The sequence below is a fragment of the Anastrepha obliqua genome, chromosome 3 (assembly GCF_027943255.1).
Source record: "Anastrepha obliqua isolate idAnaObli1 chromosome 3, idAnaObli1_1.0, whole genome shotgun sequence".
Classification (NCBI taxonomy): domain Eukaryota; kingdom Metazoa; phylum Arthropoda; class Insecta; order Diptera; family Tephritidae; genus Anastrepha; species Anastrepha obliqua.
Genome location: NC_072894.1, coordinates 111,863,153 through 111,882,918, shown reverse-complemented (window position 1 = coordinate 111,882,918; position 19,766 = coordinate 111,863,153). Strand labels below are relative to the sequence as shown.

At 39.6% G+C, this 19,766-nt stretch overlaps 1 protein-coding gene across 1 annotated transcript in view; it reads left to right on the top strand.

Moving 5' to 3' along the window:
- The window catches only part of LOC129241230 (reversion-inducing cysteine-rich protein with Kazal motifs), a 91,298-nt gene that overhangs the window by 65,637 nt on the left and 5,895 nt on the right, over positions 1-19,766 (top strand). Inside the window, exon 3 of the mRNA XM_054877455.1 lies at positions 17,726-17,849. Coding sequence (XP_054733430.1) covers positions 17,726-17,849 — 124 coding nt within the window. The remainder of the gene's footprint in view (positions 1-17,725; positions 17,850-19,766) is intronic.

Sequence of the window (19,766 nt, the reverse complement as noted above, 5' to 3'; positions counted from 1 at the left end):
TATGTGCCATGTGGCACCGTCTTGCTGAAACCACATGTCATGCAAGTCAAGCCCTTGCATTTTGGGCAAAAAAAAGTTGGATATGATTTCACGGTAGCGCTCACCATTCACAGTTACGTTACGATTCGCAGCATCTTTGAAGAAGTACGGTCCAATGATACCTCCAGCCCATAAACCGCACCAAACTATGACCTTTTCTGGATACATTGGTAGCTCTTGCAATTCTTCTGGCTGATCTTCACTCCGAAATCGACAATTCTACTTATTTACATACCCATTGATCCAAAAATGAGCTTCGTCGTTGAACACAATTTTTCGATAAAAAAAGAGGTTGTCTGTAAAGTCGGTTTACTGGCGATAGTTTAACGTAACAACGTCATAAGAAAATACTGATGTAAGGGTTGCAATTTTCAAAACAAAATTTTAATTTTATTTGTTTGATAGATATTTTGTATGGATATAGAGGAGGAGATAAATGGAATTGCAATGGAATAGGTAAAGTTACATTTACACAAACGTGAAAAATGACGAAACATTTATTAAATTCATGAAAGATATGTTCAATTTCGATTGTGCATCAGACGTTAATAAGTCAACAACACTAAGAGGCAACATCATCGATTTGCCTTTTTCAAGACACTTTACACTCGAAACACTCCCTTTCATTTCCTACTTTTTCTATCATCGTTCTATTCTCAACAGAGAAATGGTTCATTACCATGCACACAGCAAGTAAATACAAGTATGTGAATTTATATACAAATGCGCATATACATACATATACATACATATACATGCTCACTCAAGTATATTAGGAGAGAGCCAGATGTCGAACGTTGCCGAACGCGGGGGCCGATTGTGCTCTTTGTCGTTCGTTCCGCGCTCTCGCTTGCAGTTCAAGCACATTAGCTTACATTTGCTTGCGTACGGAATAGATTCGTATATAATATTTGATATGTCCATATGATTTGTATGCATCTTTACATATAGATTTGTTCTTTTTGAAAATTGCCCGAAATTGTATATGTATATACATGTTTATATACATATATTAGTATACAACATATCTTATAAGGTATGTGGTAAATATTACCATAAATTTTTTCCTTCATATATAATAAAAAAATTAATAATAATAACATTAAAACAACAGGTATTATTAACAAACTTGGTTTTATTTTAAATTCTGCAAGTAAATCAAATTAATAATAATCAATAAGAAAGCATATGCAAATACAAATACGTGAATTTATATATGTACATATGCGCATATACATACATATATACGCTCACTTAAGTAGGAGAGAGCAAGATGTCGAACGTTGCCGTTCGTTTGCTTTGTTTGCTTTGTCGTTCGTTCCGCGCTTTCGCTTGCAGTTCATTCAAGGTAACGACAAATGAGCAAGGTAACGATAAAATGAGCACGGTAACGACAAATGAGCAAGGTAAAGACACATTTTTTCGTGCATGCAGCCGGCTAAACCGAATTATAAGACGTTATCACGTCAAAAGTGGATCTTCGGCCAACTTTCCAAGAGCCCATTCACCAAAAATTCTGTGTTGCGGTGGTCGTTCGGTTTCAATTCTTGCACCAGCTGTATTTTTAAAGGCTACACACCTAAATCCTTTCGCAAAATTTTCCACGGTGTTGAGTAACAGAGGCCCAATTAACACTGGCTGATACAGCTGCGATATTTTCTTCAGTTCGCACTCTACGTAAGCGTGTTGGTGGTTTGATGTCCAATAATGTAAATTTGGTTCTAAATTTAGTCACAATAGCTCGAATAGCCGCTTCAGTGGGTCGATTAAACTGACCATAAAATGGAAGAAGCGCGCGATAAACTTTCTTAACAGAACACGCATTTTTATAAGAAAATTCAATGACTTGCAAGCGTTGTTCGTTTGTACACTGAAGATATTTGACAGTGAAACAAAACACGAAACGTTACGAAAACGATAATAGCTAAAAAATCGCCCTATATATGTATATTTAAATTCGGTTAGGTACTGGTATAGCTTCGTCATGAAAAAGAATTCTTGTTCTTAAGATTATTAATTTTAGGTAGCTTTATTTCCTTACATACCTTGAACTTGAAATATCCACTGGTACCATTTTCTGTGATGACTTGGGAATGTCTGACTTATTATAAAACTGTATATTTAAAAAAAAATGTTTTAGTTAAACAATTTTTTTTTTTGGTATTTTTGCAGATATTTTATATTTTCCATTTTTGGAAAGTCACTTAATTCACCTCCTGTTTGGCCTTCAAATCGGAACAATAATTCTCCACGAACCCAGAATTTTTGAAACATATTGATAAATTCCATGTTTTGGAATTTCTAGTAATTTTAAGATCTCTCTTTTAAGATGATTTTGATCTTTAACTTTTTGCTTACATTCTTGCACCTTCTGTGCCATTATCCTGCTCTATCCAGACGTATTTAATGTGGAAATTAGGGATCTTGTAAAATTTTTGAAAAGTGCGCACTGGCTTTAGGAGAGATAAGGACAAGTTCCCCACGCGGCATCACAATGAGCTATGAGCCTGAGTGTGCTCCACAGTGGGCAACCGCTTCAATCTAACCTAGGATAAACTATTCTTGTTCGATATTACAAGATTGAAGCATTGAATTCATTTCCTTATAAAAGATATCTAGTAAGTTAGCAGATCTACTAAATTCTCTTCTGTTGATATGCCATTTTGGAATTGAAAAAAAAAAAACAAAATAGTTGCAGCTTCGTAAACAGCGACCTCAAAAACCTCTCTGAGCGAAGTTTCATTGAACTCGACGAATGGCTTGATATTTTCACCACTTTTGACTGGCTCCTGGCCCAGGGTGTAATGGAGCAAGCCATTACAAATTCCCTAGTTCATTTTTGATATGAATTAACTTCTCATAAAAATCATTTAAGCATTAAAGCTCTCCATTTGTACAATATCAAAATGCACGCTAAAAAAGCTGGATTTAAATATATTACCTTTTACGAATTCCAGCGCAAGTCTACATATTTTTAATAATCTTATACAATTTTTATATGCATAAAATAAATCCCAGTTTATCTATAAGGGCCAAATTGTACATATAAATACATGTATATATTTGCATTTTTATTCCATAAACTGTAATCTTTTCTCAGAATTCGTCATTTCCGTCACTCATTGACCTCTCATTCCGTTGAGAATTTTTAGCTACTTCAGCACATTGTCTACATTATTCTCCTGATGTGGCTACTTTTCAGATTTGTATTTGCTTGCTTATCCCTCCTTCATTTCCACTACAAAAAACGTGCATTGCATTTGTAACTAGAAAAAAGAAGAAACAGTCGTTAAACTAACTAAGATACTCACTCTGGCAAAGGAACTTAATTATGTAGAATGAGTAGTTGGCTGAGTGTTTTGTTCGCCCCTCTCATGCACACACACAAGCTGTGATTTGAAGAATTTCTGCGCTTACACCTTTTCATATTACTTATAGATTTTTCATATTTTTTATTGAGTTAATTAATATGCGTGAAGTTATATTTTGTATATAATTTTTCTTATACATTTTTTCCAATGAAATTTTTCTATTTGTTTTATTTAACCTGAAAAAGTTTTTATTATAAAAATATGCGTTACTCGTTTTGTTCTTTCAACTGTAAGTGTAGATTTTATGCCTCTGACAATTACTTCGTTAAGACGTGCGTTTCTATGTATCTGTTGACGCTGTTGACGTGTGTCGTGCGCATTTCCTGTTTGTAAGGGAAGCGTGTCCAGTGTTACGTACAATAAAACAATTAAAATTGGTGTGGAAATTAGCGCCCAGTTAGCTGCGGATGCTACATGCCTTTTATTGAAATAAATGTTTAGCATTAAATTCAGAGTGTTAATATCTATAAGTAGAATAGGAACGCAATTTTAAAGTGGTATTTAATTTTACTATCATATATATCATACATACAATGTCTTCCCAACGTTTGGGCAAATTTTTAATTCCCTGCTCAAAACATTGTTTGTCCTTGGAGCCAAAACACGCTTCGATATCCCTTTTTATAGCTTCTTTTGAGGAGTAGTTCTTCTTACTCATATGGGATTGAAGTCCACGGAACAGGTGATAATCACAAGGTGCAATATCCGGAGAGTATGGCGGATGCGGCATTAGCTCCCATCCGAGCTCGTTCAGCTTGCCTAATGTTTGCCTGGCGGTATGAGGTCCTGCGTTGTCGTGGTGAAACAAAACTTTGCGTCTATTCACTAAAGACGGTCGACTTTTGTTAAGTGCTTCATTCAGGTTTGATAGCTGATGCGAATAATAATCAGCAGTTATCGTCTGGTTTGGTTCCAGAAGTTCATAATAAACAATACCGGCCATATCCCACCAAATAGACAGGAAAATCTTCTTGGGGTGAAGCCCATCTCTAGGGGTCGGTTCTGGTGTTTCATCTTTATCCAACCATTGGCGTTTGCGAACAGGATTATTGTAAAGGACCCATTTTTCATCATCAGTAACGATACGGTTCAAAAAACTTTCATTTTCAAGCCGTTGTAGCAGCTGAGAACACACATTCACTCTCTGCTGAAGCTTGGCGACGAAAAGTCTATGCGGAACCCATTTTCCCAGCTTTGAAACCTTTCCCAACTGAACCAGGTGCCTGTGAACTGTTCCATGCGATGAATTTAACCTCTGAGCTATCATATCGACTGTCAAATTTGGCTCAGCTTCTACGAGTTCGAGGAAGGCGTCAGAGTTAAGAACTTCAGGACGACCAGCGCGTGGGACATCCTCCACGTCGCAGTTACCACTTCGAAATTTTGAAAACAACTTTTGCACAGTCCTTACACTCACGTCCTTATTTTTTGATAACACGTGCGCGATCACGAAAATCTCTTGTTGAATGCACAATATATCAAAGAAAATATAAATATTTCCGTTCTTGTAAATCAATTTCATCCCCTTCAAAATAATCCCCTCTCGATGAAATACACTTATGCCAACGATTTTTCCAATCCCCGAAACATGCCAAACAGTCCATTTCCGGTATAGCCATCAGCACCTTCTTCGATTCAGCTTTTATCTCCTCGATCGACTCGAAACGCGTTCCCCGGCGTCGTCTCTTGAGATTTGGGAATAGCCAGAAGTCACACGGAGCAAATCAGGCGAATACGGTGGTTGCGGAACGATATGCGTGGAATTTGTGGCGAAATGGTCACGAAGAACGAGTGCAGTGTGAGACGGTGCATTATCGTGATGCAAAAACCAAGAGTTGTTGGCCCATAATTCTGGTCTTTTTAGATGAATTGCTTCACGTAAACGAAGCATAACGCTCAAATAATATTCCTTATTAACAGTTTGGCCAGGTTGAAGGAATTCATAGTGCACCACACCACGAAAATCGAAAAAACCTGTCATCATGACCTTTATTTTTGAACGACTTTGAAGTGCTCTTTTCGGTCTGGCCTCGCCTTTAGCACGATATTCGCTTGATTGGTCGGTTGTTTCAGGGTCGTAAGCATAAATCCAAGTCTCATCTCCCGTAATGATGCATTTGAGTTTTCCTGATAGTCTGAAAGCATTGTTTCACACACAACAACGAGATGACTTTTTTCCAAGAATTGAGAGTTTTCGGTACCAAACGAGATTTGATTTTTCGTAGGCCCAAATGGTCTTTCAAAATGGTTTTCACAGATCCTTCTGATATTCCGATCATATCAGTAAGGTCTTTAACAGTCAATCGACAATTTTTGAGCACTAACTCCTTCACTTTATTGACGTGTTGGTCATCTGTTGACGTCGATGGTCGTCCCGAGCGCTCCAAGTCATCAACACGTTCTCGGCCCTCTTTGAATTCTTTGTACCACTTATAAACATTTTTCTGCGACATGGTCGAATCCCCAAATGCCTTCTGCAACATGCTAAACGTTTCCGCAGCCGAAATTTCACTCCGCAAACAAAATTTGATGGCTTTTCTCTGCTCAACCAAATCAGACATTGTAAACATCGAAAAATGCACTCTTGGTCGTTTGGTAAACACAAGCGTAAATATATTACTGATAATGACATTCACATGAAAAATAACTAGAGCAAAATTTTAATCCCGCAAAGTTTGACAAATAAATTCGCCTTAATTTTTGCCAACAGTAGTACTTCAGTGGTTTGGAAATAATAGCTCGAGCATGTGACGGGTAAGGGGATATTTCATAAATATCCAGGAGCGCAAAATGCATATCAGGTCTCACTCTCGTAATGAAAGCTAGAGAATAAAAAGCTAGTATCGAAATGGGCAAACTAGACAACAAAAAATTGAATTCAACAACGAAACCTTCATACAGTGGGTATTTTTTTTTCTTTTTTTGTGTAGATGAGGTAGGGTTAAAAACGCCTTCGCACTTACAGCGACAGTCGTCTACTGCGTTGAGTGGTGTGGCAACTAAAACCATCACTCCTCTCTTTCTTGGGAAACACCCTTCCCGGGACTACTTTCTGCATTACTTCGGTAAGGCCCAGAACGACATCCGTAAAGGACCAATTCTATTCACCCACGTCTGAGTGGACCATATTTGTAGCCAGCTTTAATGCTATTGTGTTGAGGTCTATTTTTTTTTGTAGTACTTCCTCGATGTATCTCTTTACTGCGTTCCAGCTGTTCTCGCGTTCGAGCCGATGTCGCCAATCTGTTTCCTCAGATCATCTCTTTCCGCGAGCCATCTGTCACAACTGAAAAACGTGTGTTCAGCATCATCGCTCGACGCTTCACAGTATATATGCACTTGGGATCGCTTACCTTGCTCATGAGGGGTAGGTATCTCCGAAAGTATCTGTAGCCCGAGAGGAACTGAGTTAAGAAGTAATTCACTTCCCGAAATTCCTTTGGACCTAATTGTCTATTGAGTTTCGCCGTCCAGCATAGCTTGGCATTTCCGTTCGGCGACACTAGTGATGATGTGGCTCTTCTTGGAGTCCCATGCATCCATTCGTTCCAGGGCCATGAGGTCGACAGGTATCTCGCCGCTGATCGCAAAGTCTGCAGCGCCAGAGACAGTACGGTAAGCTGAGGCAACTCTGAGTGCCGCTGTTCGTTGCACAGCCTTCAGTGCTTTCCGCTTGACTTTGCAATTTAGCGCAACTCTCCATACTTCGCTGCCGTAGAGGAGAATTGAGTTTGTGCTCACCATGATTAGCCTTCGTTTGCTCTGTGTTGGCCACGGATGTTTGCCCTTAATGTGCTTAGCACTCTCGTGACCTTTGCTGCTTTGGTAGCCACATGCCGTATCTGTGTGTGAAAGTGCGACAAACTATTCTTATCTATTTGCCATTCGTTCCAATCTTATATTCTCTTTCACTGGGCAGTTCTAATTAAAAAAAAAGTTCTTGTTGTTCGAATGCCATCACTTTGAACAGACTCACCTTGATAATGCCAATCTGCGAACCTCGAATCTACGATGAATGTAGACATTCGAACTCAGTGAGGCCTTGTGCTTGGAATCTAGGAAAATTCAAGAATTGCGAAAGAAGAAAATACAAGATTGCGACAACCGTGAAAGTACGTATAATTGCGACGTGAGCTAGAAATAAAGCGCTGTTGTGAAGGAATTTGTTTGTGTATAACAATAAAAATTAAAAACAATACAGCAAAAACTTAATACAAATATTATATTATAGCGTCACAAAATCAGCTGATACCAAGGCGAATCTACTAAAGGAGGTATCCAAGGCGAATTGAAGAGTTACTTTATTTTTCGCGATTTGACAAGTCTGACTTCAGGCTCCTTTCCAATACAACAGACGAACAAAGCCAACAAGACTAATTAGAGATGATCTCCTCATGAAAGCCTTTCGTCGCTCAACCGGGTATCTTTTGACAACGCGCTTGAAGAAAATTAGACTCGAAAGATGGGAACAGCTTCTTCCGTGGCACGCGGTCAACGGCCATGAAAATATTCTTTCACAGATGAGAAAATTTTGAAGAAGTTTTTAATAAGCAAAACGACAAAATCTTTGCTAAAACTCCTAAGGACACAAAAACATGTTGTTCCAAGGGCTCAGCGTGGCCGCCATCCAGCCTCCGTGATGGTTTGGTAGGGAGTGTCTTGTAAAGGCGTTATATCTCTTCATTTCAGCGAAAAAGGGGTTAAGACCGGTGTGTACCAAGAGAATGTCTTAGAAGGCGAGGTGAACCAGCTTTTGCAATGAAGAGCGTTGGATCTTCCAGCAAGATTCCGCTCCAGCTCATAAGGCAAAAACCACCCAGTAGTGGCTAAAAAACAATATTTCTGGGTTCTTAGCCGCTGGAGTTTGGCCGTCTAGCAGTCCAAATCTGAATCCATTGGACTGTAGTTTGTGCTCAGAATTAGAGAACATGGCCGCTCGAAAACCTTATAGAAATTTGGAGAGTCGCAAACAATCTTTGGTTCGACCAACGGACTTAACTTGCAACAGAACTTATGGCAGGACTAAGTATATTATAATTTATTGTGTTTGGGAGTTTCTATTGCTTTCACCCACTCCTCCTCTGCACAAACAAGTAATTCCCCTTCCTTTTGTGTGTTTACTCATGAAGCCTGGGGACACGTCGAATTCGGAAGGCGAAACCTTGTATTCTATCATCCTTGCGTGGTTTGAGTAAACCAGCTGATTTGTTTTTTTTTTTTTTTCTTTCGCGGTATCCAAGGTAGACCGTGCCTATCCGGATGCCAGCATAAAGGACGCATTATTGGCGTATGCTTCTAGCTCCAACTTTATGTCGGCTGTGCAGCAGAGTTCATCCTTTTCTTTTTCTTTTCTACTTTTTTTTGTCGTGATGTTCCAATGTGCAAAACGTTGTTGTTGTAGTACTACCACCTTCAATGAAGCGCTTGGGTGCTACCTGCTTGAGCCAGAGCCGCCTCCCAGGCACGTCAGGAGACACCTCTTCAATTACGCCGACGAGATCCAGGGCAAAACGAAAAGACATTTACTGGACTAGACAGTGTTTAGAAGGACAATAAACGACATTCATCGGTAGACCATCACCAGCCTCTTAAGCTCGCGACCACTGAATGCCGTAATCGGAGTCCAACCACCACCTATAGCAGATGAAGAGCTCCAGCTTCCACGTGAGACCCGCGTAACACTGGTACAATTACGTTCTGGATATTGTAGCAGGTTAAACTTCTACTTATCCAGAATTGACCCCGACATACTAAACATATGCCCTGCATGTTAAGGCACCTCGCACGACACTAACCACCTTTTCACATGCCCCCTAAAACCGACTCATCTAACACCCCGCTTCCTGTGGACCCAACTTGTCGAAACAACAAGTTTTCTGGGCCTACCTTTAGATAAGTTAGACGAAGACGACCGGTATTATACATTGACGGGGCTTAGTATTGCTGCTACAACAACAAAAACAACAACAACAATGCGCCTAAGCTGATACTGTCAAATTTACTGAACCACTATGGGTCAGGATTGTTGCCACCTCTGTATTCTGTGACGAAATTGTGGTATGATGGATTCAGTGATTGGGCTGATTTATGACATTTCAGCGAGAAAAATTATCGCTGAGAAATTAATATCATTTGCGTTGTAATAAAAATATCATCATGCAAAGTATTCTAAAATTTTACAGAAAATATTTAATATATAATTTTTTATTGTTGCAGAAGCTTACAAAATGGCTTTTCTCCTTAGTTTTTGACGTCGAAATCAACTAAATAAATAAGCCTACAATTTTAATTTATCATAGAACATATAGTTTTTTTTTAATAGTTGTGTAGTAATACTACTTTTACATTTTAATTTGAGTTTGGTGTCACTCAGAGCTTACCAGTAGCCCAGGTTTAACTACCGGAATTGGAAAAAAATGCCGCTTGTCGTGACAGTCAGCTTAGTGTAGAACGCTAAAATAATAAAAAATTAACATGAAAAAATAGACATCATTCAAAACAATGTTATAAAATATTACAAAGCCATTTGTGCTCAATTTACAGGCGCATACGTAGCGAAATGGTTGCAGGTGCGATACTCCCTAAGCTCTAAGCTCTAGTTCGAGTTGCCCCACTTACGCTTGCCATGAATATCAGAAAATAAAATAGATACATACGTACAAATATGTATGCAAAAGTCGGATTGAGCTCAAATGTATGAAAATCGGTTACCTGTTTATTTATGACTTACGCCAAAATACTCGAATGTAGCTCCGTGATATTGACTTGGCTCCAGTTGAACTCCAGTTGCAATGACCAGATAAGCTACTGGCGTTTTTTTATGAACAAGTATTTATATGAAAATATTTTCAGCAATGAAAGTATTAAATTTCATAAAGTATTTCAATGATTTAGACAACGCCTACGTTGATTTGTTGAGTAGTAAATATGCGCATTTTGAGCGTTTAAGTGCTAATAAAATTTTAATGCTTTGAATTACACGAAAGAGTAGGCAATTATTTTTAAGTTATTTTTATAATCATAGTTATGATCCGATTTAATCGGGCTTTAGATGAACCTATTGATATTTCGCTGGCTAGCGCTAGTAAATTGACTACTAGAGAGTAAGCCTCTTATGACTTTATAAACGACCATTGCATTAGCCTACAAGTAAAATGGCTTCTCCAGCTCTTTCTGGTATGAAACATGAAACAGCCAGCTAAATTTGGCGACGTGATGAATTCGGTGCCGGAATTCGAATACTTATTTAACTTTAATGATTAGGTGGTCACACTAAAAGTGAATAGAAAAAGAGCTGTCAAAATCAGGTGTTCGGTTAAAAATTGGAAATTTTGTAGTTTGTAAAAATTTTTTTTAAGAAATTAATGATATTTCTTATATACAGTTAAGGAAAAAACTCTACATACACCCCCTTAGTTTGTATTTCTAAGATATTCGTAAGGTAAATTAATAAAGCGTTTGCTTAAATATTTAAAGGACCAAAAACAAAGTTTATTTACATAACAAAATGCTAATTCAAAAGCATAACAATAACAGAAATAACAAAAACAATAAAAATTCATGAGAAAAAAGTCTACATACAGTGTTAAAAATCGAATAGAATATTTGATTTCTTTTAAATAAATAAAAGGAAACAATATATTTTAATATTTTGTAGGACCACCCTAGGCTCCAATAACCGCCTGAAGACGACGTGGCATAGACATCACCAAATTCTCCGTAATACTGGGCGCAATTTCCGACCACGCCCGAGTTAGGGCAGTTTTCAGTGCTTCACGACTTCTGATATCATATTTGCGAGCAGATTTTTCCAAAACGTCCCAAATATGCTCAATTGGGTTAAGGTCTGGTGATTGGGGAGGTGTTTTAAGCTGTCTTGGTGCATGATAAAGAAGCCAATCTCGAACAATATACGCAGTATGCTTGGGGTCGTTGTCTTGTTGGAAAATCCATTGGTTTCCCAGGCCCAAGCTTTCCACAGATGGCTTCAGATTTTGTTCCAATATTGTCTTATACTGATATCTATCCATAACGCCTTTAACAAAAACCAATCGACCAACTCCAGATGTCGCCATAGCTCCCCACACTATAACACTACAATTTCCCCGTAAGATTTGTTTTCTTTTCGAAGAATAACCACCAAATTTCGAACTGATTGCTGAATTTCTTTTCTATTTGCCATTTTTAAAGTTAAAACGTGTTTTACAAATCGCTTTCTGAATTTAGATAATTGTAATGTTTGACAGATAAAGCAAATCAAGAAAACTAACGGGTTTTTTCCCTTTAAGTTCTTCATTTTCCAATGTATTTTAAGAGTTGCCAAAGCTGTATGTAGACTTTTTTCCCACCGATTTCTATGTTTATCGCCAATAGTTTATAAGTTACCAATATTTTCAAACTTTTTTTTTCTTCCAACATTCTTAACTATTAATGTCGTAAAAATTCACATCAAAATTATGTTGAATATTATCACTAGTTCTCTAGAAGTTGAAAATAGTCGGGTGTATGTAGAGTTTTTTCCTTAACTGTACATATATATGATTTTTAAGAATCAGAAATTGATACACAAAAGAGGCAAAAACTTCACCGCAGAAGAAGAGGTGGCCAATCTAGATTTGGTGAGGGAATAAAAAGAGGTGATTGAGGATAAGAAATCTTGTACACCAATTTTACTTCTGTGATATTTATGATACACCTTTTCGCACTAGTTGGAATAGCACTGCCAATCCTGATTAAAATACAGGGTTTGATTGAAAAGTAATGAGCCTTCCCGCGCGGAGCGTCTGCCAAGCGATCAGCCGAATCGGCTGGTGGAGGATAATGATCGTTGGACCTTCCCCTTCCACAGGAAACCGGTCCCAGTTCGCTGGCAACAGCGGTGCAGTCAACATCGCTCCGCGAGTGAAAGCAGTTTTAAAAGTGTGTTAGGATCAATTTACTCGATCAAATTTTGCGTAAAGCTAAACAGTTTGTACCTCCAGGAAGCACTGTAAATGCGGCATTTTACAAAGAAGTACTCCTTCGGCTGAAAAACCGCGTCGCTCGGGTTCGGCCCGACCTCGTCAACAATTGGACCCTTCATCACGACAATGCGCCGGCGCACACCGCCTTCCTCTGCACCTCTGCATTGCCCAAGATGGGGGTTCCGGTGCTTCCCCACCCAGAACTGTCCCCTCCGGACTTCTTCTTGTTCCCGCGCCAGAAAAGAAAGCTGAAGGGGAGGCGTTTCGACACGAATTGAACGCGATTCCGTCGGATGAGTTTAAAAAATGTTTCCTGCAGTGGAAGGACCGCTACCAGCGGTGTATTGACGCTCAAGGGTCCTATTTTGAAGAATATTAGTTGTATAAGCCAAAAGGTTTAATAAAACTGCTAAGAAAATAAGGCTAATTACTTTTCAATCAAACCCTGTATGTACATAAGACAGTGTTCATCAACCGAAATCTCTTAGTGACCTATTCGTTTGCGTACAGGATCTGGCACTAAATGACAGTTCAGAGTTTTGTTTACAAGCGCGTGGAATCATTTTGCCGAAGTAAACGCGAAAAAAGAAGATCAGTAATGAATTTCAAACGTAACAGTGAGATTGCATTATATTTGGCTGGAAAATCACAACCAGCGATTGATCGTGAGCTCGAGCACCTTAAAGTGTATAAAGTTTTTGTTTATCGCACCATTACTCGTTACAATGATACTGGTAGCATCGCGAAACGTAATGGAGGTGATCATCAAAAGATTGCAACGTCACGTGAAATGGTTCAAAAAGTGAAGAAGCGACTTGAGAGAAATCCCCGACGAAGTGCCAATTAAATGGCGAAAGAAGAAAAATGATCTCAAAGTCAAGCCTTACAAGATGCAAAAGGCGCATGATTTCACACCAAAGCAGCAACAAGTCAGACTTGAGATAGCGAAGGAGTTGCTTCGCTTGGACGAAAACAGTCAGTTTCCGAACATTGTAAAAAACCGATCGTTCATACAAGATTTTGCGTAATCGATTGGTCACCAGGACGCAACACCAACCGTAGGTAATGGTTTGGGCCGCTGTAACCGCAGACGGGCGCTCTCCAATCATTTTCACCGAGCCTGGTGTCAAGGTAAATGCGAAATATTATCGGGAAAGTATTCTGGAGGTTGTTTTGAAGCCGTGGGCAGACAAATATTTCTGTGGTAGACCTTGGACGTTTCAACAGGACTCGGCACCGTCTGACATAGCTCGAGTGAACCAAGAGTAGCTAAAAAAACAATGTGTCGAACTTTATAACGTCCACACAATGGCTCTAAAATTCACAGGGGCGTGAATCCGACGGATTATTCTCTTTGGACCATTTTGGAGAGCAAGGCCCGAATAAAAGATGAGCCAAGTCACATTCGGGCAGCTTGCCATTCGTTTCTGGACCGTCTCAAGGCCATAGTCAATGCAAAAGATGATCATATCGAGGAAAAGTAAATTGATTCTTAATTTTGTATTATTTTCACACATTTTTTACTTTGAATTGTATAAAAGTAATTTTCCAAACTAAATTTATGGCCTTTTTAATTGGTTGTATTTCGAGTGCCGTACCCTGTATTAAGAATAAGGGGTAACACCACTGTACACGCGTAAAATAAACACGATTTTTAAAGAATTTTTTTGTATAGAAGGGAAGGTAAAACAATCACTCTGATTTGGGAAGTTATTACTTATATACTAAAATACAAAACTACAAAGTTTGTTCGAAAAATTTTACAAAATGGCGGCATTGGAGACATTTTTGTAATGTGGTTTCTCTTGAAGGAGCTCCGCGGCACGCAGCACAGAGGGTGCAAATTTTAATCTGGAACAAAGAAACATTTTTTTTCTTAATATAGATAAGAATAGCTAGAGAAACACGTAGGGGATTTAAAAAATATTTATTTTTGTGGAATTAGCAAGCATTTGAAGGAAAAAACTCTATTTTGGACTAAAAAACGGCACTTAAATAATTATAACAATCGTTTAAATTAATCTATAGAAAATCCCCTACGCTCTTCTCTTAAGAAGGTTATTATACAGACGTAGTGAAAAACCTGATTAAAAATATTTAAAATTGTTTGAGTTATGCTGCGTGCCAATTTCAGAAAACGTGTTTTGAGAAAACGCGTTTAAAGTTTGGAAATTTGGAGAAGTCGTTAGGTAGCAGTCACTAACGCTTGGTTAAAAGCTTAAAATATTTATGAAATAGACTTCGGTAACCTATACAACTTTTTGTTCTGTATTTTAAAAGGTTCAAAGAATTTTTTAAGCTTATAAAAAAAAAAATCAATTTTTTGAAATTTCTACAGTGGTGTTACCCCTTAATTTCAAAGCGAGTAATTTAATTTTTGGGTATTTTTCAACGGGTCATATTCCAAAGTGGTTTTTTCGGTACGAGGTATTTATTTTCCCACTTCTGTTCGCTGATTCGCTTCTCCAAAGTTGTTCAATGCGGTTGAGGTTCGTCGACTGGGAGGGCATAACATCAACTTTATTGCGTTGATGCCACCACTTTATTGCTTTCGGGTTGTTGTCATGCATAAATTCCCATTTAAAAGGCAAGCCCTCCCAAAGTAGTAACGTATTACATTTTGCTTTGTATCCAATAAATTGACCCAATGACTGCCGCCCATTATTGATTCGCTTCCATATGTTATTGTATTTAGAATCCTAGAATCAAATTCTGCATTCTGGGGTCGTGGGACGAAGGTTAGGTTAGATAAGCGTGGTTGACATTAAGCCACGTATAGACCTTTTGGTCCCTAGCGATACCAGATGGAGACCGACCTCTATGAATACTGTAAGTAGACATCATGTAGGATGTCAACGGTTTTGGCGAATCTAAGCAGAGCTGGGTGATCCGCTTTTGAGACGTCTTCCAGACCCTCGAACAGTGGACAAAAATGTTGGAAGCAAGAAATCTTACTCTAAAATACAATTAAGTGAAAGGCATGTACGGGATTAGAAGTGACGCCTCGTGATAATTCTTGAACCAAAGCCTCTCTTCCAAAACTTAAGAATCCCTTTAAGTACTTCAAGATAACTATTTTCTATCGGGCACTCTGAGAGGCAGGTAACCCATACATTGAGCGTTACTCGAAAAGCTGGTATACACATGGGTCGCGAAGCTTGCGGATGGTAGGACTGGTGCGAGAGTGTTTGGGCCAAACTGTAACAGATCGAACCCGATTGGTGATTATCCCACAGTCTTTTAAACGGATATCCGTAATAAGTCAGACAGCCTTATTTGCTCTCTGAGGAATGCTGCTCGGTTTTCGATACCCTAGGAGCAAAGCATACTGGTTTTTAGAGCTGGGTACTAAGAGATGAAAGTCATGATTACCATGAACAGGCAGACTGTCTCAGGAAATTGGGCGGCACTCCAAAAATTTCTTGTGGGCTCACCAAAGCCCACATAAAGGAATTTATCAAAGACTGAGGGGACACTGGATACAGAGACTAGGAGGCAGGCTAAACAGTTTATCCTTCCAACTAATGAGGGCAGGGTTGGCGAAGGTGTATATTACGAACATCTGGGGTCTCTTTTAGTTTTCGGCTTCCCCACTACTGCCGTGTTTTTCAGGCTGAACTTATGGCAATAATAAAAGCCGTGCCACTGGTAGATGATATCTACATTTTCACTGATAGCCAGGCGGTGATAAAATCTCTCACAAAACACTCGAGAACCTCGAAGGCAGCCAGGAAATGCTGCATATCTCTTAACGCAAGGACTGGGTCATCTCGACATGAAGGTAACAGGGCTATTGGGGGTAACCGCAGGCCCGATGAACTAAAAAGGCCTGGCATCAAACTGACTAATGAGTACACAGATAATGGCATATGCGTACCTGTACAGACTTGTAACGAGGAGGAAATTGTAACAGCATTTACAGGATCGCCCAACAATTGTGGCCGACTCTCAATGATTTCGGGGTACTGATGATGATATAACGGCGTACATCCTAATAGGCAGGTATACCCAGAGGATGGGCGTGCAACCACATGACTCCTGCGAAGCTGTCTAAATGCGGACGAGACGATCTCGCACTTCCTGTGCCATTGTCCTGCTCTATGCAGACGTAGATTTATTATTTTACGTAGAAAATGAATTTAATGAATTGGAAGATCCCAGTATTGTGGAAATCAGGGATCTGCTAAAATTTCTGATATGTACACACTGATTTTAGTAGGGATAAGGACAAGTTTATGGCACGGAATCACAATGGCAGAGCCTATGAGCCTGAGTGTGCCGCAGTGGACAATGACTTCAACCTAACCTAATCTAGTTTCTACCTTACGAACTCTCATTTAATTCTAAATGGGATATTGTAGCCTTCGTTACTATTTCAGGAAACTAGAATTATTACAAATAAACGCCTGCCGCCTTTACGAACTACGAAGATGATAAAACTCCAGGGCAACCTCTTTTCGAACGTGCAGTTTTCGTAAGACAAAAATTTGTACACCCGGCGGTGCGACTCTAAATCCATTAGTGATATGCAACTAAAAGCCTGATAAGCTCCTCAAATTCAGAAGTCTCTAATTTTAAGCTTGTGATCAAGCTAAATATACCACATCAGAGGTCGCAGCGCATTTTTAGCCAAATAAAAATAGTAATAAGAATAAAGTATTTCTAAGTAGTATTCAAAATCATGGCGTTTAAAAAAGGAACAAGCACCAAGTTGAGTAACTCTGAGATTAATGCCTTGCTCTATGCAAATTGAAATGATTATCGATGAAAAGTTTCGCCAATTAAGAAATTACCACTAAAGTAGCGCGCGCAATAGAAGGGGCACAAAGATTGTCGGTAAAATTTGTATGCTGAGCAGGTTTGTGAAAATGTGTTTCCTATCCAATATTTATCTACTCTACATATCCATGTATATGTATTTTCGAGTGTAAGATACATTGTTTATCTAAAAAAAAACAAAAATTTGCATGTGCAACAAACTGCGCCTGTGTGTGCAGCGGTCAATCACCAGGCCATACGCATGCGCCACGCCACCGAGAGCCATAAATAACACGGCGCAGACATGCAACTTGTATCGCTTTTCGTAAGGTCTCTTTTGAACTAATTTTTGAAATTTTTCTTGCCGGATAGCGTCATTAATCAATTTTAAATTTCCATGTATGTATGTGTGGTATAAGCATGAATAAATATGTGAGTGTGTGCGTTGTTTATCTATAATGGCATTTTCTATTTATCAATGAACGCAAAGTTTTGGCGCCTGTCGCATGTGGTTATTTATTACTAATTGACTTTAGGTGAAAAGTAATTTAATCTGCACGCAAAATCTTAAATATTTTTTTTTACCTTTTTCAGCTTTCATTAGTGCAGCTGGCCAATACGGATAATGCAAATGGACGTGGCCTACGTTTGGAATTGAAAAAATATTGTCCCTCAATGCAAATCAGTTTTTGGAGCTGTATGAATCGCACATTGGAAGGTAAGTCTTGCTTAGTACGCACGTACAGCTTTGTTCAAAATAATGGGAGCGCGGCAAATTATCAGGTTTTAACTATGGCTTTTTTATTTAATTTTTTATGTTTTTATAAAGGTATATTGCATTCTAGTAAACTCCTCTCGAAATCACACAGCCTTCTGGTAGTGCGAGAGTGTTTTTGGGAAAACGTGGGGTATTTTTCCTAGCAAGGTCCTATGGATCTGCACGGCTATGATAAGACCTATTATCACCTATGCATCAGTGATCTGGATGAGTAGACTCCCTCTCGTGAGAGTTAGGAGGACCTTATCGAGACTACAACGCACTGTGGCCATCTGTTGCACAGGAGCTACTTCAGGCCCGGCCTTAGATGCTCTGTTTGGTCTACCACCGCTTGATGCTTTCATTCAAGGAGAGGCCTTGAAGGCCATCTGCAGGCTAAAACGTAATAGGAACTGGTGCAGCCCCTGTCCGACATTGGAAAACAGAGAAGGCATAGACCTCGATCCAACGGTTCTTGCCATGCCCCTTGACTCCATGCCATCCAGAGTCGTGCTTGACAAGAGATACAAAGTGATGCTGCCAAAGGTTCAACTGTGGTCAAACTCAGAAAATGAGCCCGGCCAACACTGTTTTTGCATTTTCACGGATGGCTCCAGAACCGAGTACGGCTCCGGTTGTGGAAAACAGATGGAGAGGCAGATCTATATGTGTCTGCAGCGACAACCAAACTGCGCTCATGGCATTAGACAGCCTCCCAACCACTTCAAGGGTAGTCGAGTGCGGTAAATCGAGACTAAACTATGTCGGCAGACATAATAGCCTGATGCTAACATGGATCCTGGGACACGTGGCTACGCGGGTAACGAGATCTCTGGCCACGGTTAGTTAACGGATTACTCTAACCCACAAGCGAGCTTGGCAGGCTGAGAGTGGCTGCAGATGGACAAAACTGATGTTACCTGTCGTGTCCGACCGACTGTCACAGTTCTGCCTGTCACTAAGTAGAGGGGACTGTAGGCGGCTGGTTAAACTGATGACGGGCCACTTTCTATGGACAAAGCACATGGGAAAGGTGGGCATCTCAGACGGTGCACTCTGCCCAGCATGTGGAGAGGAGGATGCGACGGTGGACCACTTTCTGTGCATCTGCCCAGTTTTCGCTCGAATCAGGCTTGAGGTCTTTGGCACTGATGTGTTAAGAAGCAGATGGCTCCTTGGCACCTCCAGATCTACTCAGATTTGTTCGGAAATCGAGTAGATTTAAAGAAAATTAAAAGGGAATCCGAGTGAAGTACAATAAAAAAACCTGTTCACAAGCTGAATGTTCGAAGGCTGAAAACTGAATGTCCGGAGGTCAAAATGATGAAAAGCTGTAGACATCAAAAAAGTAGACATCGAAAATAAAAATATTGGAAAATAAATGAGAAAGGACTTGCATATACCAAGGCAATACCAAGTTCTACCGCATGGATACCTAACGGCCAATGCCCGGTAAGGATACCCACCAAATTTGAGACCTGCGGCTCTGTTAGCCTTAGAAGTTTCATCGATCGCCCCCGATCTACCCGTGGCCAGAAGGATTTTGCGACTTTGCACGTTTACGCACTAAGCCTGCGCTCGTTGAGTTGACGCGAGGCCCATCTAGCGTCAAATAGTAGACTACAGGTTCTCAAGCGAATCCCAATACTCTCATATCGCGGTGAAAACGTTTCAAGGATACCCTGTATAGCTGGCTGCTGCAGTTCCCGCAATGCCACTGTGAACCCAAATGAGTCTAATATGGAGGTATTCGGATTGCGTCGAGAGAGAAATAAGACATTCTCTGACTAATTTCGAACGCACCAACAAAGAATCCTAATTTTGCGTATAAAATGTTTTTTCCCCTACAAAAAAGCTTGTTCTAATATAATATATTGA